Genomic DNA, 27,194 nt, shown 5'->3' with positions numbered 1-27,194 from the left:
CATCTTTGGGTTGTGGGGGTGAGATCCATGCAAACACGGGGAGAATGTGCAAACTCCACACAGACAGCGACCCAGAGCCGGATAGAACCTGGGACCTCGGTGCCATGAGGCAGCAGTGCTAACCAATGCTCCACCGTGCTGCCCCAGAAATAGCTGCATTTTTAACACAAAACTGTATTTAAAAAAAAAAAAATTTAGAGTACCCAATTCATTTTTTCCAATTAAGGGGCAATTTAGCGTGTTCAATCCACCTACCTTGCACATCCTTGGGTAGTGGGGACGAAGCCCATGCAAACACTGTGTTTTGATACATAGCTTTTTGACTCCTGTCAGCAATAGGCTATGCAGAAAAAATGTTTGAAATAGCTTGCATACATTGTAATCCGCAAAAGTTTTTGATGACATCTATGGTCCACTAAATGGAAAAGGTTTGGAACCTCTGAATTAAGGTTTAAATAAGAGTGTATGTTTCTGTACTTCCAGTGGTGGCGATATGCTGAACAGTCGCACGAAAGGTGGCACTCACGTGGAAAATTCAACTTGGGTCCTTTTAATCCGAAGATCAGTCACTAAACCAACAAAAAAAACCTCACCCCAAATTAACTACCACCTGAAGAAATGCCCCCAAACGAGCCAAGAAGCAGAAAGATAGTAAGAGCAGCAAGAGTCAAGAGAGGAAGATCTAGACCTCGTACGTGGAACGAAGCGTAACAGGACATGGCGGACCAAGAGGGATCACCAGCACAAACACCAACCCACCCACTGACAGGGCAATGGATGGAGCTCCTTACACAAGATCTCCGAAGACACAGGGACTCCATTAAGGAGGACTCATGGTAACCATGAGATCGGCCATAGTAATCACTTTGGCCCCCTTCAAAGAGACGCTGGTACGGATGGAGCTGTGATTGGAGACCCAGAGGAATTGAAAAAAGCGACCACAGACCTGTGATTGGATCACCTCATTCGAGACAGAGGTGGCAAAGTGAGTGGTGGCCCAGAGAGCGCTCAAGAGGTGAAAGACCAGAACAGGTCTCGCCTCAGGATTGTCGGCAACCTGAGGGCACAGAGAACAGAAACCCAACAGAATGTGTAGCACAGATGTACAGAACACTGGTCGTGGGAGAAAGCTTCCGAAGCCCCCAGGGGTAGACACGGCCCACAGGTCGCTGAAAAGGTCCAAAACTGGAGAACCACCACGGACAATTATTGCAATCTTCCACAAATTTCAAGACAAGGAACAAAACCTGAACTGGGTGAGAAGCACATGGTCCTGTAAATGGTAAGAGCATATGATCTGCATACATCAGGTCATTGGGGCCAAACGCCAGGTGGAGTTCAATGAGGCCAAGGGGGCTTATTAAAGAACAAGGTGCAGTCCAGAATGCTGTACCCAGCAGGATTCTGGGTGACATACGGCAATAAGGAACATTATTTTAACATGCCATGGATTGGGAAGACAGCAATAATGAGCACATACTGACCATTAACAATGTTTATTCATTCTCTGCGCTGACCACCTGCACGTCCAGGTTTTTTGGGGGGGAGGCAGAGGTACACCAAAACGAGAAGGGGGAGGGGAGAGCAAAATGGGTAGGAAGCATTGTCTGGGGGTGGGGGAGAGAGAGAGAGAAAGAGAGACACCACACTAGTGAGCATGCTAGTACATGGAAGTACCAGAGAGGAAAGGCCCCGTCATAGCTCTCGCAAGGGAGGGAGTGCCTGGCAGGAGGTGGAGGGGAAGCAAAGCAACAAGAAGGGTGGGGAAAGGGGAAGAAATGGGAGGAAGAGCTAGCCATAGAGACAGCGGGAGGTCTCTGGAGCGAAGCACTGTATAGGGAGAGCTTCACCTCTACATGTGCAGGGCTGAGCCTAACGCAGCTGAAAGTAGGGCACAAGGCGCACTTGACAAGAACACACATGAGTGGGTTCTTCCCAGAGTGGGAGGACATATGTGACGATGCCAGGGAGGCCTGGCCAACCACACCCACATGTTCTGGTCTTGACCCAGACTTTTCAGCTACTGGACCGCCTTCTTTGAGGCCATGTCCACGGTTGTGGGAGTGAGGGTGGAGCCATGCCCACGAGTGGCGGTTTTCGGGGTATCAGAACAGCCAGAACACTTTAAGGGAGAGGAGTGTCTCTTTTGTCTCCCTGATCGCTCTCCATAGATTCCTGCTTGGCTGGAGATTGGCAGCGCACCCCAACTAGCGGAAATTCCCATATTGGAAAAAATAAAGTTCTCCATTCGGGGATCGGAGGAAGGCTTCCGCAACACATGGAAGCAATTCACCAGCCTGTTCAAAGACCTGTTTTTAACCAACAACTATTGGGGTGGGGTGGGGTGGGGTGGGGAGAACTAGGACCGGAATGGATAACGGAACAAAGGAGGGTGAGGGGAGGACAAGAGGAGTATTTTTGTGTGTGTGTGTGGGGGGGGGGGGGGGGGGGGGGGGGGGGGGTTAGCAGCCAGGATGCAGGGCAAGCAATGCAGAGGAGCCAGAGGGGACAAAGGGCAAGGGTGCGACCACACCAAAAATGCACCAAACACACCCCTGGTATGTTGTTGCACCAGGGGTCGATATGTACAAAGTCGGTACGACACGGATGGGCAAACCAATGGGGTGGGGTCCCAAAGCTCAGGCGAGCATTCTGAAGAAAAATCCAGTCACTGTACTTGGGCTCAGGGTGGAGTGAGTGTATCAATCATCTTGTGTAAAAGGGACTTTGTGTGTTAATGAGACCATTGTACAACTTTAGGTGTACTGTGTTAAATCTTAAAACCTGTGTATAATTGTTAAGCGGAGAGTAAAGGGGTATGGTATCAAATCCAAATTTTCATGTTTAAGAAATGTTGTTAAAACTAATTAGCGGTCCTGTGACTCTGTTCCTCCGTATTTTATTTTAAAAAGTGAAGCCATTTGAGCCAGGGTTCCAGTCTGGGATCTTCCTGTCCCGTTAGAACAGATATTGTCAAACACGGGGGCGCGACCTACGGGTGCGTCACGGGCAGGTGTCGGGAGGGTCACGGAGCCATCCGTCACGGCACTCCCGATCGCGCAAATCTGCGCGCAACTGCCGGCTGTTAATAACACCGGCTGCAAAATGGCCACCAACATGTTAAAAAAAAATGCGGCCGCACTTCGCATGCGTGCCCGATCATCGGCATGCATGCGCAGTGCGGCAGCTTTTTGTTTTACAAGTTTGGGGCGGTTTTATTCATTTCTTTTTTTTTTTACAAGTTCGGGGGTGGGGGGGGGGTTATTTGATAAAATTTTACAGGGGAAAAAATGCAGAACTTTGGACGGATGGAACTCCATACTTTCCGACACAGTAAGGCTTCACCTTCATCCAACAGGTTCCATTGGAGGAGTGTGTACGAGGGCCAAAGGGACCCAAAACCATTTCCTCCATCAGCAAACAAGGGAAGAGAAAATGGTGGGTCACGCAGGTCGGCCGGTTGGTAAAAATGTGTCCCCGGAAAAAAAGGTTGAAGAACACCGTGTTAGAACACAAACTGGGATCATTAGAAGCAGATTCTGAATGGTCTTTTTTTTTTAAATTTAGAGTACCCAATTCTTTTGTTCCAATTAAGGGGCAATTTAATGTGGCCAATCAACCTACTCTGCACATCTTTGGGTTGTGGGGGCGAAACCCACGCAAGCACGGGGAGAATGTGCAAACTCCACACGGACAGTGACCCAGAGCCGGGATTGAACCTGGGACCTCGGCGCCGTGAGGCATCAGGGCTAACCCACTGCACCATTCTGAATGGTCTTGACAAGGTGGACTGGAAAGCATGTTTCCTCTCGTAGATGAGTCCAGAACAGGTAAAAAAAATTAGCAGTCAACCATGTTGGACAGAGTTGGGGATTATTTTAGAAGGTGGTGTAACTTTGGAACTCTCTGTCTCCGAACCGGTGAAAGCAGGGTCACTGAATAATCTTAAGGTGAATGCAGATAAGATTCTTGTTAGGCAAGTGAATCAAAGGTTATCGGGGGTAGATGGGAATGTTGAATTTGAAACAAAAACAGATCAGCCATATCTTACTGAATGGTGCAGGGACCCTGATGGCCTACGTCTTCTCCTATTTCCCATGTTTGTAAAACTGTACACAATACCCCAGGTGAGATACGGCAGAACGGATCCACAAGAAGCACCCCGAGGGTTAGCCATCTGCGTCTAAGACGCCATTTGTAATTAAGCAAAGTTTCAGCTCGGAGAACCTCAAAATACCCCTTCCAACTCTCTGCTCGGCCGTTCCAAGCCAGATTCCGCCTCCCTCCTCGGGTGACTGAGGGGCTGACGCTCTGTGCGGCGAGGGCAGTTACAGAGGGAAAGAAGGAAGGAGGGCAGAGGCAGTCTCACTGGAATAGGGCGGGCGAGCAGCAGCCGGGTGTAAGCGCGCTTCTCCCGGACATCGAGGGAAGGGTTCTCTCTGACCTGATCCATTCGGACCGATGATGCAGTTAAACCGCATGAAGGGCCCGATCAACTGCCGACCCCGCCACGACTTGAAATTTTCCACTTGAATTAACTGCAGCGTTCCCATTCCCAAAACCTGGTGCTTGGGAGGGAGGTGGCTTCTTACTGCAATGTATTCCACAACTGCAGCTGCGTCCGTTCCTGTCAGAAAGAGACCCGAATTGTCTCCCGCTCGCTCGTGCGGGCGACTCCTCCAACCGACGCCAGGCTCGCGCGCCACCTGCTTCCCGCCGGACTGGGTATCGCGAGAACCTTCGGGGATCTGCGGTTTGTTGTCTGGTCGCCTGGCAACTGGTTTATTTATCTGCCGCCTGCGTCCGGAAAATGCGCCTCGGGAGCGGAAAAGAGGACGAAGCGGACAAGTAAGTACTCCCCCGACTCGCATTGCCGCGGACATTCAAGTTACTCGTCTTTGGTTTGGTTTTTAAAGTAGTCTCTTCTTGTTACACAGCGGATTAAATCGCCGCCTGTTCACTTTAGAATTGCGGGATTAAGGAACAAAACAGGCCGGGAAGATGCACAAACTGGATGGTCCGGTTGATTTGAAAGAGGCTGCGATTACCGCGGGGCGAAGGGATCTGGAATTGCAGAGGCAGAACAGGGTTTTTAATGCCAAACACAGAATAATTGGGGTAAGTGTGTAATGTGTTGCAGTTTCCCTTCAAGTCATACAATGTACTTTTATCGTGGATCTTAATCCGGAGCTCATGCGTGACTTGTGACATAAGGAAATAAGGCAAATACGTCGGACGCGATTTAACCACTACGCCCTGCGCAGTGTGGATCTGGCGCGCCGGTTAAATAGTGGGAAAGCAGAAATTGAAATTCGCTTCGAAAACAAATCAGTTTGCAATCCAACTGGCCCGCTCGCGATGGCGAGTTTCGGATTTCGCCCAAATATGGCAAGTATCTCATTCGCCCATATTTGCATTAATTGCCATCTCATTAGCGAGATTGAAGTCAAATGTAACAGCCTCTCGGGTGATGACGCGGGTTTGTGAAAATGAGCTGATATCTCTTTGTATTGGTACCAATATGGAACGGTGATGTTGCCTTGTTATTTAATGGTTAGTGTGATATGTAGAATTGATGTTCAAATCTTTGTTATTGTTGACCATTTAATAAACAAAATATTCTCAAATGGCTTCTTGTGGGTACATGTGCTTATGTCTCAGACGATGATTATTGCATAGCATTTCATTCAAATCTTGAAACCTGAACAGTTTGCCTGAACTCCAGAAGCATCAACACCACAGAGACAGCAACCACTGGAGCTGGGCTTCAGCACTGGGGACATCCTCGTGACCATAGGCTAAGTGTGCGAGTCAGGAGAGGCCACCTGAGCAGAGTCTCCCTGGCAGGGGTCTGGAGTCTTGGGCTCCTGTTGTGACTGGGGGTGAGTGTGCAGAGCGAGGTTCTCCACCACAACTGGCTAGCTGGATGGCACTCTGAGAGAAGGTGGGACACGTAAGTGTGGGGAGGCTTGGGGGATTTGAGGGCCCCAGGGTGGAATCCCTAACCGATTGTCAGTCTGTCTCCTTTTCTAATTCCTTGCAGATATAACAATATGGCTGATTACGTTAGTCTCACAGAAGCTGCCCTCTCGGTGATAGTGCAAGCCCAGGCGTCCAGACGAAGGAGAAGGCGGCAGAAGCATTAATGCAGGTTGGAGGCAGAACCCCAAGTGCAGGGGGCCACTACACACCTTGAAGACCTGGCCACCCATCAGGCCGAGGAGGAATCCAGAGGGGGACACCAATGATGGCCCAAGGTGTACAAGCGTCATTGGTTTTTTGAGGAGATGACGGTGTGCATGTGCTGTTGACATTCTATCTCAACAAAGAGACAGTGTGGCATCTGTACCACTTCCTGGCTGACTTGGCACCCCGTGGAGGTGGACACCTGCTACTGGTGGCCGTGGAGGATATCGCAATCCTGAACCTTTATGGAACCGGTTCATTCCAGGGCTCGAGTGGGGACTTATGCAAAGAAGAGGCTGAAACAACCCAGTTGAAGCAGCTATTTGAAGATATTTAGCCAGAGTCTGAAGGGGTTCTAACCAGAGCCAGAATCTGTTCGGTACCACAAGTATTACTCTACCTTGCTTATTTTTAAGCTGCATTGAGAGCTGTATGTTTCTTGACATGTTGTTTAATGAAAAATTGAATAGTAGTGTTAAGGGATAATTATAAGCTATTTTTCAGGTGTTAATTAAAGCATTTAATATTGTATTTAAATTAACGTTTGTTTTAGAAATACCAAAGCATGGGCAGCACGGTGGCACAGTGGTTAACATTGCTGCCTACGGCGCTGAGGACCTGGGTTCGAATCCCGGCCCTGGGTCACTGTCCGTGTCGAGTTTGCACGTTCTCCCCGTGTCTGCGTGGGTTTCACCCCCACAACCCAAAGATGTGCAGGATAGGTGGATTGGCCACACTAAATTGCCCCTTAATTGGAAAAAATAATTGGGTACTCTAAATTTTTTTTTTTAAAGAAATACCGAAGCCCTTTTTGATCATGTAATCATTCCCGGAGCGAATGATTCTTTCCCCACAGTCTTAAAATAAACTAAAATATTGGGGTTTTAGTCCAGTAAACTAGCCACTGTTGGGATCTGGTCTGGTCTGGGTTCATAATACTCCCCATTTGCTCTTCCTTCCCCCCCCATCCCCCTGCGGGGGAGAGGAAAACTGCAGGGGATGGGCACAATGGAAATGTGGAGCTTGTTCAAGGAACAGCTACTGCGGGTCCTTGATAAGTATGTACCTGTCAGGCAGGGAGGAAGTGGTTGAGCGAGGGAACCGTGGTTTACTAAAGCAGTCGAAACACTTGGCAAGAGGAAGAAGCAGGCTTATGTAAAGATGAGACACAAAGGTTCAGTTAGGGCGCTCGAGAGTTACAAGTTAGCTAGGAAGGACCTAAAGAGAGAGCTAAGAAGAGCCAGGAGGGGACATGAGAAGTCTTTGGCAGGTAGGATCAAGGATAACCCTAAAACTTTCTACAGATATGTCAGGAATAACAGAATGACTAGGGTAAGAGTAGGGCCAGTCATGGACAGTAGTGGGAAGTTGTGCGTGGAGTCCGAGGAGATAGGAGAGGTGCTAAATGAATATTTTTCGTCAGTATTCACACAGGAAAAAGACAATGTTGTCGAGGAGAATTGAGATTCAGGTTACTAGACTAGAAGGTCTTGAGGTTCATAAGGAGGAGGTGTTAGCAATTCTGGGAAGTGTGAAAATAGATAAGTCCCCTGAGCCGGATGAGATTTATCCTAGGATTCTCTGGGAAGCTAGGGAGGAGATTGCTGAGCCTTTGTCTTTGATCTTTAAGTCATCTTTGTCTACAGGAATAGTGCCAGAAGACTGGAGGATAGCAAATGTTGTCCCCTTGTTCAAGAAGGGGAGTAGAGACAACAGATCGGCCAGCTGTGAAGATTAACATAATGGAGGCTTCACATGTATCAGGTGCAACATGTTTTAGTAGTGAACATTGGACATTTCCATTTCCCCTAGTTACACATAAAGTAACCACCCCCCACCCCAAGTGCCCACTCAGTGCTCCTCAATCTTCTTGATCTTGCGTGGTCTAGTGCTATGTCTAGGTGTGACCCCAGGATGAACATCAGACAAAGAGACAGCCTCTTGCTTTCTGCACTGAGGACTTTGATGCCCTTGGTGGACATCATCTGGAGCCAGGGAGCCCCGGCCGACCTACACGTGTCACTGGCTTCGCCGTGCCACTGTGCCCTGCCCAGTACCCTTGAGATACGTTGGTATCAGGAGGGAGAGTATTTGGAAGAACTGAAGCTTGCCATAGTCTCCTTGGTGGCAGGCCCTGGGTTGGCCTGCAGCACTTCCTCCTCCCTGACAGTGGCCATAGGGGTTTCCATGCCCCGAGGAGCAGCTGGAGTGAGCTCCAGAGGCCTCTGCGTCAACTGGCACCGCTAGACCTAGCACCAGGGTGTTGACGCTCTCAACAATGCTCCGAGTGACTGGGCCATGCTTTGCAGTGCCCAAGCAATGGACACCTGCATCTTGAACATGTTCCTCAACGATTGGGACATGCTCTGCAGTACATCAGCAATATTCAGCTGCATTTGGGGTGTCTTCCTCAGCAACTGGGACATATGCTGAGGCCCACATCCATGGTCGTCACACACTGAGCCAGGTTTTGGGCACCCCTACTCAAGACGCTGACCTTGTGCTCCAGGATTTCCACTGCAGCCGCCACCCAGGCAGTGAAGGCCTGTGTGCAATGTCTTGTCGACATCATCTCCTGCGCTCGTAGCCTTTGGGATTCCTCCAATTCGCTGGCCTCCCAGTCTGAATGTCACAGCCGTGTCCTAGCATCTGCATCGCACTGGGATAACCTTATCCAGAGGCTCAGCATCTGACTAGGACTCAATAGAGTCCTGGAATCCAGCAGACCTCCGACAGGTGACTCCTGCCTGCACCTGATGTGCATCTGTAACTGTGTTATGCTCACCAGATTGTGCCTCAGATGCCTGTCCACTGATGTCGCCCACCAAGGAGTGTGTCTCTGTACTGGCGGAATGTGGTGCTGATAGCTGTGATGCTTCGTTAGTGGTCTCCTCGGAGCTCTCCTCTGAGGTGATCTCTTGGTGGGGGGGGAATGATTCTGGATGGCCTGGCCCCATCAGATGGAGCCTCAGAGAATGGACACGTGGTCAATGAGAGGGAAGGATCATTTTGTCTGATATGAACAACTCACTTGAGACAGGTCATCTGGGTGAAGGGGCAATGGATCCTCATCTGAGTCAGAGGCCAACCTCGTTGTTGGTGACTGCTCTCTCCTCGGTCAACCCTGAAATCCCCAGGGCCTGTTCCGCATACAAGGTGAGGAATTGGATCTCTGGTATTCCGCCCCCTGGCTTCGCAATTTCCCACTTATGGGCTATCTTCTGTGAGGACAACGAGAGGGCTTATGAGCTGTGCGCGTCATGGATCAGACAGCATGTGTGGGCACCCCTACTCAAGACGCAACTGGGCATGAAGGGGTTATCTGCTGGTGGGTGCTGAGGAACAAGAATGAAGATTGGATGTGTGGAGGGTGCGTGGTGTCAGCCAGTGATTTGTGTTGGAGGGGGCATTGGGAATTTGAGGGGTGACAGGTGGAACTGATACCAGAGAGGTGGCAACTTGCCCTTGCAGCTCGACATTGGTTATTGGTCTTCTTCCGACATTGGATGCTGGTCCTCCTGGTCATGCTGCTAGCATTGACAGCTGCTGTCACTGCCACCCTGCTGCTGGCCCTCGGGGGAACAGGATACCCTGTCTCTCAGTCACAGCATTGAGAAGCCTATCCAGGTCGGCATCCCCAGAGCAAGGAGCAGGTCCACACACTGCCATGCTTGCGCGTTGACTAGGGCTGATTGGCGAGAGAGCTCCTTGTTAGCGGCGAGACAGTCAGTAATGTGGAGAAGTTCATGGGGCTCTTGAGTGCCGTTAAATACCAGCCGAGATCTCGCCAACGCAGCCATTGAGAACACAACCCCCCCCGCAGTTGCTCCCGCAATATTAGAAATGTTTCCGTTAAATCACATCCTTAATTTCCTTGGGGATAGTGGTATGAAGATTGAAGAAAACATAATCTACTTATTTTGTCAAGGGGGAATAGGAAAGTTGGCATTGAAACCCCTGTCAGATCAGCTATAATCTTATCCAATGATGGAGCAGGCAGGAAGGGCCATATGGTTTACTGATACTCTGCACTATGTTCTTATGTCAGTATCAATTAATATTTGAATGCAAAAGATGTGCTTTCATCTCAAACTATTTGAAGCATTGTCCATCCTCCGCAAATGGAAATAGAAATATTACTGACTAAATGTGGTGCAAGTGTAATGTAACCATTAAAACCGATGTTATACTTGTACAGGGAGAATGAACAGGTGGACCAACGAGGCACGGTAGAGGCCCCAGCCGCCCAAGAGTGGGGGAGACCGGCGACCCGAAGACCAACACTGGCAGCAGCCTCTCCCTCCCCACCAGGGGACGGTTGGAGGTCCTTTCTAAAAAAAAAGGAGCTGGCCGCCATGAAGGAGGCAATTAAAATCGAGATCTAGGTGACAGTGAAGGTGATGGTGACGGAGGCAATGGTCTCCCTCCAATGCACAATCGACGGGCTGAAAAAGAAAGTGGAGACGCAGGAAAGGATCCAGGACTTTGAGAGAGCCTCAACGGACCAGAACGATAGGATTGTCGCTCTGGAGGCAGAGGTGAAAAGGTTGGTGGCGGCCCATGGGAGTTTGAAGGGAAAGGTCGAGGACCAGGAGAACAGGTCTCGGCGGCAGAATATACGAATTGTGGGCCTGCCGGAAGGCATCGAAGGCAGAGACCCGACAGACTATATCGGCCAAATGTTGGGCAACCTAGTCAGGACGGCCAGTTTCCCCAACCCCCAGGAGGGACAGGACATTGGGGCAGACCTGGTTAAAAAAAAGGACAGAGTTTAATAAGACAAAGTCGGCGCTTTGAACCCACGTCTATTAAAAATTCGCGCCTGCCTTGGCCCCACATCTAAGGGACATGTTCACAGAATCGCTGGCGAGGGGCACCCTGCCTCCTACACTAACACAGGCTACGGTATCATTGATACCCAAAAAAGACAAAGACCTTTCAAGGTCTTTCAAGGAAAATATTCAAGGCCGCGGCAGCTAACCTGGACGAGTATGCAACCACCGTCACAGACTTCATCAGTAAGTGTGTCAAGGACTGTGTACCAAAGAATTGGTATTCACCAATCAGAAACCCTGGCTCAACCAAAAGGTTCACTCCCTGCTGACGTTCCGGACGGAGGTGTTAAAGTCTAACGACCCTGACCTATATAAGAAATCCAGGTACGACGTACGGAAAGCCATCAGGGATGCAAAAAGACAATACCGCATCAAACTAGAGTCCCAGGCCAACGACATTAACCCACGACCACTATGGCAGGGCCTTCACAAGATCACAGGCTATAAAGCAAGGCCAGGCGGAATATGTGGGGCTGGAACATCCCTACCCGATGATCTGAACACGTTCTATGCCTGCTTTGAGCAGTCAGCCAATGTATCAGTGCCACCCGCCCCAACAGCCCTGGGCACACCCATACCCACTATTACAGCCTCAAGAGGTAAGAGCTGCCTTCTTGAAAGTGAATCCACGGAAAGCGACGGGCCCCGACGGAGTCCCTGGGTGAGCACTCAGAGCCTGTGCAGACTAGCTGGCGAGTGTATTCGCAGATATCTTCACCACCTCACTCCTCCGCTCTGAGGTCCCCACCTCCTTCAAGACCACCATAATACCAGTACCAAAGAAGAACAAGGTAGCCTGCCTCAACAACTACCGACCGGTGGCCCTAACGTCTGTTATCATGAAATGCTTCAAGCAGCTAGTCATGAGACAGATCACTGCCAGCCTCCCAGACAGTCTCGATCCACTGGAGTTTGCCTACCACTGCAACCGGTCCACATCAGATGCTATCTCAGTGGCTCTGCAATCAACATCGAACACCTCAACAACAAGGACACCTATACAAGACTGCTGTTCATAGACTACAGCTCCGCCTTCAACACCATTATCCCAACAAGACTAATAACCAAACGCCACAATCTTGGACTTGACCCCTCCCTGTGCAGCTGGATCCTTGACTTCCTCACCAACAGACCGCAATCTGCCAGAATAGGCAACCGCACCTCCCCCACAATAGTCCTCAACACCGGAGCCCCACAAGGATGTGTGCTCAGTCCTCTACTGTACTCCCTATACACACATAACTGTGTGGCAAGATTTAATTCCAACTCCAGCTATAAGTTTACGGATGATAAGACTGTGGTGGGCCGAATCTCAAACAACGACGAATCAGACGACAGGAGGGAGATAAATCACTTGGTTGCATGGTGTACCGAAAACAACCTCTTTCTAAATGTTGGAAAGAATTGATCATCGACTTCAGGAAGCGTAGCACAACGCACACTCCCGTCTGCATCAATAGCTCCAAAGTGGAGATGGTCGATAGCTTTAAGTTCCTGGCGGTCACCATCACCAACAGTCTGTCCTGGTCCACTCACTTTGATGCAACAGTCAAGAAAGCCCAACAACGTCTTCCTACGGAAGCTAAAGAAATTTGGCATGTCTGCATCGACTCTCTCAAACTTCTACAGATGTGCGATGGAGAGCATCCTATCTGGCTGCATCACAGCCTGGTATGGCAACTGCTCGGTTCAAGATCGCAAGAAACTACAGACTGTGGTGAACTCAGCCCAACGCATCACACAAGCTTGCCACCCCCACATTGATTCTGTATCCACCTCCCGCTGCCTCAGGAAGGCAGACAGCATTATCAGAGACCCCTCCCACCCAGACATTGTCTTCTTCCAGACCCTTCCATCAGGCAGAAGGTACAGAAGTCTGAAGACTTGCACATCCAGACATAGGAACAGCTTCTTCCCCACAGCTACAAGACTCCTCAATGACTCCCCCTTGGACTGATCTGTTCCCTGTAAGAACACTATTCACGACGCCCTATGGTGCTCTTACCCATGTATTCACTTTGTTTGGCCCCTTGTTCCGCACTGTAATCAATCACTGTTTGTCGATGTACCATTTGTCAATGTTCTCTGTTGATTATTCTTTTGTCTACTATGTACGTACTGTGTACGTTCCTCGGCCGCAGAAAAATACTTTTCACTGTACTTCGGTAATGTGACAAATCAAATCAAAAAGACCTGATGGAATGCGGCTCGACCAGACGGGCTTTGTCAAGGGTAGGCAGCTTACTGTGAACATCAGGCGGCTGATGAATGTAATAATGACCCCCTCCCCTCCCCCTGGGAGAGAACACCAGAGGTGATCATCGCCCTGGATGCAGAAAAGGCCTTCGACAGAATCAAGTGGATATGCCTCCTCAAGGTACTGGAACGGTTTGGGCTAGGAGCAGAATTCACCTCCTGGGTGAAAATCCTGTACAGCGCCCCCAAGGCAAGCATTTGAGCCAACACCACCAGCTCTGAATACTTCTGAATACTGCAGCAATTGAACCCCTGGTGATCACTCTGCGGGACGTAAAAAGCTGGAAGGGCATCCAAAGGGGAGGCAGAGAGCACATAGTCTCACTCAATGCGGATTGTTATGGGCCAGGGTTTTGAAAAAACCAAAGTATATTATGGAGTTCACCTGACCTATAACTGTTTATTGATTTTGGTTATGATGAGCACAAGAGCCTGCCTTTCAGATGTTATTCAACAAAATTCTTAGATGCTTTTAATCAAAAAACAAGCTTTATTCTATGAATTTAGTTAACAATTGTATAAACACACACGGTAAGAATTATTATCAACGACAAACATAAAGACCCTGCACAGCTACAGTAATCTATGTATAGCCCTGAATAAATTCACCCTTAACTGTTCCAATTCAATAACGAGATCCCATAAACCAAAAAAAAACTTTTTATCAAAACAGTAGGTAACGATAATAATTGGGTTTCTTCCTTGGAATAACTCTTTAAAATTTAAAGTAGAGAGAGAGGCCAAAATACTTCTCAGTCTGAGTCTACAGCAGCCAAAATGTGAAAACGAAAGTAAAACCTCAGAGAGCCACAAACCAACTCCAAACCCAAAGCGAAAATAAAACCAACTCACAGAGCCACAGCCCAGCACCACCCACAATAACATCACTGAAGCCATGTGATAAGACAAAAACATCTCTTAAAGGGACAGGATGACCTGCTCCTCTATGTCTTGGAAGCACAGGAAGGCCGGTGAGCAATCATGCAGCTCCTGATAGAGTTCGGAACCTTCTTGGGTTATAAACTTAAACTGGGCAAGAGCGAGGCATTCCCAGTGAACCCAACCGGGGGGAGGGACAGAGCTGGAAGGACTCCCATTCAAATTAGCCTAAAACAAATTCCGCTACCTGGGGATTCAAATAGGCCGGAACGAGATACAGATCCATAAGTGGAATCTGACCCACCTGATGGAGAAAGTCAAAAAGGATCTACAAAGATGGAACACGCTCCCGCTCTTCCTGGCAGGGAGGGTGCAGATGATCAAAACGAACGTGCTGCCGAGGTTCATCTTCCTGTTCAGATCGATACCGATCTTCGTTTCCAAGGCCTTCTTCCAAACATAGACAAATGATCATGGCATTTGTGTGGGGGTAAGAATCCAAGAATCCCCAAATCAACACTGCCATGGAAAAAAAGACATGGGCGGCCTGCTAGGCAGCAATGTCAGAGAGAGTTAGGGGATGGATACGCGAACCCACCACGGAATGGGTGCAGATGGAGGAGTCTTCCTGCAAGGGAACAACCCTCCAGGTCTTCGCCACGGCAGCACACCCATCCCCCTGATGAAACATACATCCTGCCCAGCGGTGGTAGTTGCACTAAGGACATGGAACCAGATGAGGCAACATTTTGGTCTGACCGAGATGGCCCCTAATGCCCCATCTGCGGAAAGCATAAGTTCCCACCAGCCATTCTCGACACCACTTTCAAAAAATGAAGACAGGACGGGGGGACGCTAACTGTCAGGGACTTTTACATGGGGGACAGACTAGCGACACTGAGCGAACTGACAGAGGACCTGGAACTACCGACAGGACAGGAACTTGGACACTCCCAGGTAAAGCAGTCTCTCTGCAAGGAGACTGTAGGATACGCCAGGGCCCCGGGAACCACATTATTAGAGGACCTGATAAACACGGACAGTGAGGAAGAGGGAAACTGCGGGAAAATCTACGGACAGCTACTGGACAGTGCGAGACTGCCACTGGACGGAGCCAGACAAAAATGGGGAGATGAATTGTGGACAGAAGTGGACTGGGGACTCTGGAGCGAAGCACTGAGCAGGGCCAACTCCACCTCCTCCTGCACAAGGCTCAGGCTCATGACGTTCAAGGTGGTGTACAGAGCGCACCTAACCTGAATCCGAATTAACAGGTTATTCCGGAGATGTGAATGGTGTCAGAGAGGTCCGGCGAATCACGCCCACATGTTCTGGGCTTGCCCCAAACTTGTAGGGTTCTGGACAGCCTCCTTCGAGGCTACGTCCAAGGTTGTTGGGGTGAGGGTGGAGCTTTGCCCGAGAGTGGCAATCTTCGGGGTTTCAGAACAGCCAGAGCTACACATGGGGAAGAGGGCTGCTTCCCTAATCGCACACCGGAGAATCCTGCTCGGCTGGCGATCAGCAGCACCACCCACAGCTGCAGACTGGCTGGCAAACCTGGTGGAATTGCTCCATTTGGAGATACGCCATCCGAGGGTCAGAGCATGAGGGCAGTTTGTCGGCCTGTTCCAAAACCTGTTCGAAGCCAACCGCGAGTAGGGAAATATCAAGAGACGGGAGCAGACAGGGACGCACAACTCTTAAGGGGAAGCGGGGAGGAAGAGAGGAGAAAACTCAGAGGAAGTACAGGGAGAACCCACCAGGTCGGCAACATAAAGGGAATGGGGGGTGGAATTGGAGAATAGGAGCTAGGGGACAGAACACCCTGAACGAGGAGGGGGAATGCGAAGTGGGGGGAGGAAACACCAAGAATCATTGTATAAGAACCGCACGTGCTGGAAATATTGAACATGAAGTTTTACTGTGTATAACTGAAAATGCCAATAAAAAATATTAAAATAAATAAATAAAATCCTATTATAATAAATTACAGAACAAAAAGTTCCTCTTGTTTTAAAAATTTAGAGTACCCAATTAATTTTTTCCAATTAAGGGGCAATTTAGCATAGCCAATCTACCTACCCTGCACGTCTTTGGGTTGAGGGGGCGAAACCCACGCAAACACGAGAAGAATGTGCAAACTCCACTCAGACCGTGACCCAGAGCAGGGATCGAACCTGGAACCTCGGCACCATGAGGCAGCAGTGCTAACCACTGTGTCCCCGTGCTGTCCCTTTTGTCTCTTATATTGTACTTTATCATTTACTGCTGGTATATTATAATATTTTATTAGTCCATGGATGAGCACAGTTGTAAGGCCAGCCCTAATTGCCCTTGGGAAGGTGGTTGTGCCCTACATAGTTGAAGTGCTGTAGTCCATGTGTGCACACCCACAGGAGTTTAAATTATGAAATAAGACAGTGCATTTGATTACTCATTATTAAGTATTACTTCATACCATACATTCCAGTAATCACAATAGATGTTAGCAATAGACAGGCAGACGGAAAGAATTTATGAAAATAAGTATTTTTAAATGTATGCTACTCTTTTTTTAAAGATTGATAAACAGGCATTGGATGGCCAAATCAATGATCGGAAAATTCAGGAAGAGACTGAAGCTAGAAAAAAATTAGCCTATGGTAAGTTCTATTGATTTCTGATATATAGGGAAATTATTTAAGACAATGAGTAAACTGATGATTAGATCTCAAAAATACTTCCTCTTGCTCCTCTTGCCAACTGTCCATTCAGACACATGCAAGTGTCTGACCATGAGTGAAGATATAGAAATTACCCTCTCTTTGCTGGCAGCCCCCAAAACATTAACTTTAAAGCACAATTGTCAAAGCACATGATTACAGCTACAATATCCAAAGTATGGTTGGTTTAGCACAGGACTAAAAGCTGGCTTTTAAAGCAGACCAAGGCAGGCCAGCAGCACAGTTCAATTCCCGTTCCAGCCTCCCCGAACAGGTGCCAAAATGTGGCGACTAGGGGCTTTTCACAGCAACTTCATTTGAAACCTACTTGTGAGAATAAGCGATTTTCAATTCATTTCATTTCATGGTTCGCATCATTTGTTTAGACCATAGAGAAAATTATTTGTTTAATGTTAGCCTCCGATCTCTATCCTCCATCCTACTTCAATTTTCACAAACTCTTTTTGTTTCTGTCTTAGTTTATCAATACTACTATCGCTATGCTTGATTTAAATTTTCTTCCGTTCTACTAAATCCCACATATGCCATCCTACATGCTCAATCAACCACCCTGCAACACCATTCTGTTGAAATCAAGGTTCTTCTCACTGTTTACTTCTCTAATACAGTGTTTCACTGCATTTGTAAACTATGGAACTCTTTGCTTCTTATTGATACATTATTATAGGCATTAACACCTAAGTTCAGCCAAATTCACACCAAAATATTACCACTTGATTTAGGGGAGATTAGGAAATTGTAACATTTGCTGAATTAGTAATCCAGAAACCCAGACTGACGTCTGGAGACAAAGGCTCAATTCCCACCATGGCCAGTGGAATTTAAATTAAATTAATAACTTGGAATTGAATGATCTCAACAATGGTGACCATGAACCAATTGTCATAAAAACCTATCTGATTTGCCATCTTTACCTGTTCTGGCCTACATGTAACATCATACCACCAACAATGTGATTGACTCTTAACTGCCCTCTAAAGCGGTGTTGCAAGCCACTCCATTGAAGGGCAATTAGGGATGGGCGATAATGCTGGCTTTCCCAGCGATACCCACATCCCATGAAAGAATAAAGAAAAAATACAACACTGTAATTTATGTAAGTTCCTGCATTTCTTTAATCCACAATTGAACAAAAATAATAAGAAAAGCCATTGAAGTCATAAAAATTTTGTTTACTGAGTCTTGTATTCTTTTTTTTATCCCACAAGATGCCTCACCTAGAATAAAATTTGCATATTGAAAATGTCCATTTCACTGGGACCATCATAGAAGATAGGGAAATTTGGAAAACCATAGCCAGTACATTCACTATCTTTATTACCTCTTTTGGAACCCTAGGATGTAGGCCATTAGCTTCTGGGATGTTTCTTATTTTGACCCTAAGGTTTCTCCAATATTGTTTCTCTGCTGATAGCAATTACTTTAAGTTCCTCACATTTGATTAATCTCTGTTTCTGGCATGTAACCTGTATCTTCAACTGTGAAGACAGACACAGATATTTGTTCAGTTTCCCTACTATTTCCTCATTCCCATGATAATTGCTCCGGTCTCTACTTCCAAGGGATCAACATTTAGCTACTCTCTTGCTTTGAGGTTATTCATGAAGGCCTGCCTTCTCAACCTTTCCCCTCGCCTGAGGTGTGGTGATCCTCAGGTTAAATCACCACCAGTCAGCTCTCCCCGTCAAAGGGGAAAGCAGCTATGGTCATCTGGGACTATGGCAACTTTACTTCACCTTATATACTTGTAAAAGCTCTTGCAATCTGTTTTTATTTTCCTGGCTAATTTATATACATAATATATGTTCCTACATTTTACCAAGACTGACTACGACTCTTGCAACATTGTACACCTCTTTTTTTAAATCTGGTACTGTCCTTACTTCCTAAGTACGCCATTGATGGATCTTTGTTGCTGAGTTTTGCTTTTATTTAATTAAATGTATTTTTTGTTGAACATTTTGAATTGTTTCTTTATTTCATTTATCACCGTACCTTTTAGTCTATTTTCCCAATCAACCTTAGCTAGTTCTCTCCCATTCCTATGCAGTTGGCTTTGTTTAAGTTAAAAATTTCTGTTTGGACTGGAATATGTTTCTTTCAAGCTTAACATGGAATACAGTTATATTGTGATTACCTTTTCCCAGTGGATCTTTTACTATGAGATTATTAATTAACCTTGCCCCACTAACTTAAAAAAAAACTAATGGGTTGTTTAAATGGTACAATATCAAATCACAGAACTTTCACAGAATTTTTAAAAAGATTTTGGAACGTGATTTTTATAAATATATTGTAAAAGGTGCCTTCCCGTCTTCCCCAACAACTAAAAAGTATATCTACTGTCACATTGCTTCTTTCATGTTTTGTTGCAGCTAATGATTTGATTCGCCATGATCAAACAATGTGCCTCCTAGATGAGCGGCACAAACGTGACATGAAGAATTTAAACAAGGCTGTTGCTGAATTTCACCTATGCTACCAGAAACCTGAAACACGTCGTGAGTTTGATCTGAATGATCCACAGGCCTTAAAAAAGGATACACCTGCCCGAATTTCAGACACTGACCCTCGCAGCACTGTATCTAGTATACAAAAGTTTTCTGGGGAAGATTTACAATGCCAAGAACGGATTAAACGTCAGCAGGAACAAATCCGGGAGTGGTTACTTGCACAACAGAAAGACTTGAAAAATGCTTCGGAAGACCAGAAGTTTGCAAGTTAGTAGAATTACAAAATAACACACAGCTGTGGAGAAATACCTCTTATCTGTTCTTTGACTCCCTCAGACAGAATTATGCAGACTCAAAGTTATATCCCAGTGTGTTGCAGCACGACTAATCACATTTATTCAACCATTTACTTGCCACCCTGTGATTAAAACAAAAGAATGATTTTTCTTCTCACATACCCTAATTTATTAAGTCCCCACTCCCATACTGTGCACCATTCCTCCATTGAAAAGCATGCAGAGAATAATTCCCAGATCACTGATTTCAAACCTTGATGACCTCCGCTTTTTCAATCATCCTCCAGATTGTTGTAGTTCTGATGAAGGGTCAGAGACCTGAAACATTAATTATGTTTCTTTCTGCATAGATGATGCCTGACCAGCTGAGTATTTCCAGCATTTGCAATATTTTGCTATTGTTTGTTTATAAGGTGGATTAGCACCTATTCTTGTACCACTCAGACCTGGGGTTGGATTCTCCGGTCGGCGTTGCCGAAATCTCGTTCAGCGATCGGCCGGAGAATCACAGTTCCTGACCACATAGGGGGTGGCGCCGCTTTCGCGATGCTCAGCCTCCTCCAAAGCGGCGTGTCAACGGCCTCACAACATTGCCTGAGGCCCACCCCCCGATGCTCCACCTCGGACCGGCCGAGTTCCCGACGGCATGGGTCTCTCATGGTCCCCTCCATCGGGAACTCGGCGTGGACACAGTCGGGGGAGGGCGAATCCACGGGTAAGGGGGACTTTATCAGGGGCTGGGGACACTGTGGGGGGTGGGTGATCCAGGGCACGTGAGGGCCCAGACTGGCAGCGGTGTGCCAGTCATTAGAATCCTCACTACCTTCGAGAAAAGTGCCCTGGAGGTTACAGAAGTGACCGAGACATCAATTCAACAGTCGGTGCAAGCTGCAGAGGTGAGGATCCACCGGGTCCCACCCAGAGGACCTGTCAAACGTGAGTTGTTAATGTGATTCAGACTGACCCATCCCTCCCACTGACCACGTGTTCATTCTTCCGCAGGACCTCCAGCCGACGGCGCTGGCCCATTTGGGCTGGTGTCCCCCCACCCCTCCCCCCCCATGAGACCACCTCAGAAGAGAACTCCGAGGATTCAACCATAGAATGGTCACAGTTGTCATCCGCACCCTTCACCAGCGCAGAGACACACCACCTAGAGGTCAGGCTTCTGAGGCACATTCTGGTGAGCACCTCATAGTTGCAGATCCACATTAGGTGGAGGCAGTAATGCCCAGGCAAGACAGCAGTCGGAGGTCTGCTGGATCCCAGGACCCAGTTGGGTCCCAGTCAGATGCTGAGCCTCTGGAACATGTTCAACCAATGCTGATGCAGATATTAGGGTGCAGCCATAATATTCAGAGGGAGATGTCAGCGACACTTCAGCAGGTCCATAGCAACTGCCCCAGAGACCACGGGCACGCCGGCAATGTGTGGCACCGAGGCCAACGCTGCCAGGATGACAACTTCAGTGGAGAGCCTGGAGCCTGGTGCACAATGTCAGAAGCATTAGTGGAGGTATCCAAGGCGTGATACAGTCAGTGCCGGCCATGGCTAAGTGCCTAGGTAGACTGTCCAACCCGCTGGGGGACGTGGCCCAGTACCAGGTGGACCTTGAGGAGGCACTGCGGGACATGTCCCAGTCTCAGATGGGAATGGCTGAGGCGCTGCGGTGTATGTCCCAGTCACATATGGGCATTGCTGAGGCACTGCAGAGCATGTCCCAGCCACTCGGGTGCATCGCTCAGGGCGTCGACACAATGGTGCAAAGATTGGGGAGCCACCAGGGCTGGCAGGGCCAGATGACCTATGGGCAGCCAGAACTCAATCCAGCTGTTCCGAGGTGAACCCCAGGGCCCTCTGGGTACCAACCAGGAGGAGGGGCACTGTGTGACCACCCGGGCCCATTCTATGGATTGGCGATGGTGGCCACCAGTTACCCAGAGTTTCACCCCTCTGACGAAGCCACATCTCATGGTCAGCACCCGGAACAGGTGACACAGGTGTGCATGTGCCGCGACAGGTGCACCAGAATCCCCAGAAGATGCCCGCCAGGTGCATTGAAGGTCATGGACTGTGGCAAACAGCTGGCTGCCTCCACCTCTGATGTGCAACTTGGGGATACACCTTGACACCGCAGTAGAGCAAGGAAGGCCAAGCATGTCCAGGATCACAAAGAGGGCACTGGGGTGTGAGGGGGGTGTGTGGGAAATGCCGGTAGGGGCAAGCAGAGCTGTGCGTGGGGAAGCGAGGGAGGGTCTGTACAATCAGGAGTGAGGGGCAGTAGTCCACACTTGTCCGAGGCAAATTACAAACCCCTCACCACAACCAACTCCTCTGGCTCTTTGTTCCATGATGCGCGCCGATCACCAATCCAATGCCCTCTCAGTGGGGTGGGGGGGGCCTGCTCACCAGACTGCACACCCTGCACCCGAACAGGATGTCGCTATACCCCAGCATGTGCCTGGGGCTGGGGCCTGTCCCCTGGATGTTCGAAGGTTGACTGCTGCATCTGTGGTCCTGCCTCCTGCAGTGTTCAAACACAGTGTCCATGCATCAAGATGTGATTGGGATGCTAGGCAAGAGCCCCATATGCGACATGGCACGCCAACCATGGGGATCCACTTGGGATGTGTGAAGTGCTCACATAACCACAATCGCCAACGTAACAAATGTAACATTGAATGACAAAATAAGTGAGATCCTGAGAACCAAGCAGGCTCATCTGTCGCATTAAAGGTAAGCGTAAATCGTGGGCCACTAAGTTTAGGTGGCGTGGGTTGCGAACGTCAATCAGCATGGGTCGTGAATGTCGGCCGGCATGGGTCGCAATGGTCGGCTGGCGTGGATCCCGAAGGTTGGCCAGTTGGTAAAAATGGGTCCCCGCAAAAAAAGTTTGAAAAACACTTAATTAGATCATCTCTCATTCTTCTAAACTCCAGAGAGTATTAACCCACTTACTCAAACTCTCATCACAGGACAGCCACCTCATTTCAAGAACCATTCTGGTCAACTTTCACTGCACCACCTCCAGCCCAAATATGTCTTTGCTTAATAACTTTATTTTATAACTTCTAGCCCTTCTTTATATAGAATTGATTTTCTGAATGCCCACCTCTTTCTTGCTGGCTGTGTAAATTGGAGAATTGCGGATGAGAATCATAGGATTTCATTTAATTTCTTTCAATGGATTAAACCAAAAGATAAATTTGCTCATGTTTTCCCAATGTCTATGTAGGTATGGATTCCTGCTAACAGCATACATTTTAAAACTGACCCTGTTATGCCAAGGTCTTTTGAACACCTGCCTGAGCAAGGAGATGTGGATTCAAATTTAGGTGTCATGAATGGATTACATCGAGGTATCAAGGCATATGCTTGTGATTTATATAAAATATATTGTTTGGACAATGAAGAGCCATATTCTCTCTGTGACCTCTAGCTTTGTCAGCACTTTAGAAAAATGTGACATTTTTATTATTTAGTATCCTCTGCATTGATGAGAAAAAACAGTAAAACCTGGGTAAAAAGTAACTGTATGATTTTATTCTGTTCCTGTTTTTCAGATAGATTATATGATACGTATAGGATAACTCAAGATCAAAGAGCTTGTGCACTGCAGCAAATGGAAGAAGACATGAGAAGAGCTGTTACTGTTGCAACAAAAGATTTTAATCGGGCACAGGTTCCATTTTTTCGATTATTTTATTTGTTTTTGGTTAGAGACTAGATCAACAGTGATCATCTCATCTGCCTTGCATAATTCACGTATCCATGCTCCTCCCTATTCATAAAAATGTCTCACTTGCACAAAATGGACTTTCAGACGCAGGCACGGTAAGGGAAAGTGGCTGCAACAGCATTTCAGCGTTTAGAATTCTATCAGTCACCAGTTCATTTCATTATTTTTTAGAAATCAAGGTCCTGAATATGAATCTAACTTTGGTTAGAAGTCATACAATTGTATTTTGTTAGAAGTACAGAGTACTAGACTCTATCAAAGGAACAGAATAAAAATCATACAGTTACTTTGTACCCAGGTTTATGATGATTCACCCAAACAGTCAAAGCAGAGTTCCATAAGTACATAATATTTGTTTAAAAAGTCATCTATGTGTAGTCATACTGGCAACCATGGTTTAAGACTGAACTTCCAAGATGATGGATGATTTGAGCATACCAGTGGAGAAGAAATGGGATAGTTTGAAGATTAAGAGGGATTGCCTTTTTCAGAGGGGTGATCATGAACAAAGTTCTAAAAGGGAACGAAAAATGGACTAAAATAAAGCAGACTGAAGATAAAAGTATAGGATAGAAACATATTTTACAGAGCTAAGAATAAAATAGGCATGGGAGGAGTTTAAAGTGCATGGGATTGAGATATCAATTATGAATATTCAGTTTTCCTCATGCTTCTGAACTAATACTTAAACCTCAGACCAGTTCTTAGATATGGAGCCCAAATTATTCAACTAAGTTTAGATTAGTTAAATTTTTACATTTGAATCTAATTTTTTTTCTGCAATACACAAAGTATTGTTTTTTTAAATTCATTTATGGGATGCGTGAATCGCTGGCTATGCCAGCATTTATTGCCCATCCCTAATTCACCTTGAGAGGGTGGTAGTGAGATGCCTTTGTGAACCGCTGCAGACCCTGTGGTGTATATGCACCCACAGTGAAAGCCATGAAAAGGAAGATCGGGCGAGGTGTATAACAACAGGATCCGATATCGCCCATGTTCCACTTTCATCAATAGCTAAAGCTACCTCCATGATTCCTCAGATTTGATTCCTAATTTTGATTCAACTTCATTTTACTGGGTACTTCTAGAGTTAGTTCTTGAACAGACTGCTAGATAGTGGTCTTCAGTTCCACAGTCAACCAGGAAATTGGTCTTGCATCTAAAACACCTGTGTAAAGTGGTACACAGGCTTACAGAGGATGGCTCAAGGCCCGCTTGAAATTGAGCCTTATTTTCATTATGTCAGAGAGCTACAGATGTCACTCAAACCTCCCAAAGCTGCTTGCTGGTATAGGCCTTCTCAAAATTTGCTCTTCTGGTTCCACATAAAATGATTTTAAAAACTCACACAATTTGGCTTTTGTACAGTTGGCGTCAGTAAATCCTTTAAATAAATTCTGATTAGGCAGCGATTATCTGGAAAAGTTGGTGAAGCTCAAAGCCAGATAAAATGCTTACTTTTAGGGTGAGGAGGGAATGGGCAAACTAGGGATGGGAGCGAGGTGGTTGGGGTGGGGGGGTGGTGGTTGCAGGTGATGGCTTTTGGACGGCAAGCAGAGTGGAACAAAATGTGGGGATAACGACTTGGGGGGAGATGTGCACAGAGAAACCCCCAAAGGATGTCCCACCGCCTCCCCATTCCTTAACCACAGGTGTCTAAAGACAGCCTGCAGCAAGGGGCGGCACAGTAGCACAGTGGTTAGCATTGCTGCCTCACACCGCCAGGGACTCGGATTCAATTCCAGCCTTGGATGAATGTGTGGAGTTTGCACATTCTCCCAGTGTCTACGTGGGTTTCCTCTGGGTGCTCCAGATACCTCCTACATTCCAAAGATGTGCAGGTAGGTGGATTGGCCATGCTAAATTGCCCCTTAGTGTCCAAAGGCTAGGTGGGATTACAGGGATGGGGTGGGGGATTGGGCCGAGGCGGGGCACTCTTTCAGAGGGCTAGTGCAGAATCGATGGGCTAAATGGCCTCCTTCTGCACTGTAGGGATTCTTGCACTAGCTAATCCTAGTTTCTGGTGAATTTAGCAGCAACATCCTGGGACACATGGTAAATCACAGATCATCATCTTGAAGCAACCCAGTGACTGTTTTAGGTGGACACTCCAGGGACTTGGAAATCAATTTGGGGGTGAACCCACTGCTGGGTGAATCAGACAAGAGAGAATGCAACTAGAAATTGGTGCTTCCCGGGTGCATTATTTGTATTTTTAAAAATGGTGTGATTTCTTTCCCAGCATGTTTGAGATGGTGGCTTGAAGTTCATGCAGAAGAAAATCTGCCTTACAGTAGAGAATATGAATAGAGGTTGTGATTTTAATTTTGGCAACGGTATAACGGATGATCAAATTGGCCACCCAGTTTACACTCGGTCTCATGTTCCCTTCCATTGATTTCAGTGGAAGATATATGGTGTATTATCAGCAAAGGGTTAACAGCTAAGATGAGCATGAGGTCAGGTGTAATGCCTGGATCTGGTATGTTTCTCTTGCAGGGACCATGAATTGGATTCAATTTGAATTGGTTTTTGGAAAAGGCAAGGAGCTGGATTAGGGGTTTGCCCCTGTTCACACTCTGAGCTCTGGCTTTGTAACTCTATAAAGAAATTTTAAAAGATTTGTAGATTGGGGTAACAAATAATAGATTTTTCTTCTTGATTCTATCATGTTTCACAAAGAGAGAATAATCTTTGGGATTTGTTTTTTATTTTGATGTGGTTTAGGCAACTGAATCAGCTACAAGACGTAAACTTGAAAAACAGCAAGAGCAAGAGGATAATTTAATTGAAATTGAAAACCAACTTCACAGTGACTTCCTAACAGAAAACCCAAATCAGGCACTCAGTGCTTTTGGACCGAGTAGAGTCATTGTACATCGCTGGAAAGGAATAACCCCAGAGAAAGCAAATGAAGCCACTCGCAAACTGAAGCAACAAATGCAAGAGAAAAAGGTACAAATATTAGCTATCAGCTGTCTCCAATTTTGTGCCTATTCTTTGAAATATGCCATATTTATTTTTTGTACACTTCTGCTGACATTGAAACCTTATGCCTTCATGTGTTGGAACTTCATGTGTGATAGTGAGTGGCAACAGGCATTGATTATAAAGCCAATTTTGCCTTATTGAACCCAAGCATATTTTTACAGCAATGGATGCTAGATGGTAATCAGGAGTGGGGAGTCCAATAATCTTTCCACCTTCCCTCATCTGAAGTCACTAAAACCAATCCTCATGTTTACGGCTTTTGCCTTGGCTGACATCAGCTAAATTCAAACAGATTGGGAATCAGTGTCTTTTCTGGCATGTATGACTTACTATTGAACTACGTGGTATTTACCCACTGAGCCATTAGAAACTTTGCAATGTAAAATATTGAGAAAATATTGTCATGCTTTGGGCTTACACCAGTTCATGCTCAACACAAAAGTGTATTCCAATAAAGAAGCCCTGTAATACATAGAACATACAGTGCAGAAGGAGGCCTTTCGGCCCATCGAGTCTGCACCGACCCACTTAAGCCCTCACTTCCACCCTATCCCCGTAACCCAATAGCCCCTCCTAACCTTTTTTGGACACTAAGGGCAATTTAGGATGGCCAAACCGCCTAACCTGCACGTCTTTGGACTGCGGGAGGAAACCCACGCAGACACGGGGAGAACGTGCTCCGCACAGTGACCCAGCGGGGAATCGAACCTGGGACCCTGGCGCTGTAAAGCCACAAATCACTGTGCTACCGTGCAGCCCCATAATATGACATTATTCATAGCCTTAAAAGTGGTGAAAAATAATCCTACTTATATTCATATAATACACTGAAA

At 47.1% G+C, this 27,194-nt stretch overlaps 2 protein-coding genes across 2 annotated transcripts in view; one reads left to right on the top strand and one right to left on the bottom strand.

The window, feature by feature from the left end:
* The window catches only part of LOC140396240 (structural maintenance of chromosomes protein 1B-like), a 367,818-nt gene extending 363,182 nt beyond the window's left edge, over positions 1 to 4,636 (bottom strand). Inside the window, exon 1 of the mRNA XM_072484572.1 lies at positions 4,445 to 4,636. Within this exon, the coding sequence (XP_072340673.1) occupies positions 4,445 to 4,553 (109 nt within the window). The 5' untranslated portion in view covers positions 4,554 to 4,636. The remainder of the gene's footprint in view (positions 1 to 4,444) is intronic.
* A 134-nt stretch (positions 4,637 to 4,770) lies between these two features.
* LOC140396239 (RIB43A-like with coiled-coils protein 2) overlaps positions 4,771 to 27,194 on the top strand; it is a 62,068-nt gene continuing 39,644 nt past the window's right edge. Inside the window, exons 1-6 of the mRNA XM_072484571.1 lie at positions 4,771 to 4,848; positions 4,938 to 5,118; positions 16,717 to 16,798; positions 19,255 to 19,599; positions 23,192 to 23,310; positions 26,098 to 26,325. Of these exons, the coding sequence (XP_072340672.1) occupies positions 5,002 to 5,118; positions 16,717 to 16,798; positions 19,255 to 19,599; positions 23,192 to 23,310; positions 26,098 to 26,325 (891 nt within the window). The 5' untranslated portion in view covers positions 4,771 to 4,848; positions 4,938 to 5,001. The remainder of the gene's footprint in view (positions 4,849 to 4,937; positions 5,119 to 16,716; positions 16,799 to 19,254; positions 19,600 to 23,191; positions 23,311 to 26,097; positions 26,326 to 27,194) is intronic.

This window comes from Scyliorhinus torazame, chromosome 19 (genome assembly GCF_047496885.1).
Source record: "Scyliorhinus torazame isolate Kashiwa2021f chromosome 19, sScyTor2.1, whole genome shotgun sequence".
Lineage (NCBI taxonomy): Eukaryota > Metazoa > Chordata > Chondrichthyes > Carcharhiniformes > Scyliorhinidae > Scyliorhinus > Scyliorhinus torazame.
Note: the sequence above shows the minus strand (reverse complement) of the source record. Positions and strands in the feature narration are given on the sequence as shown.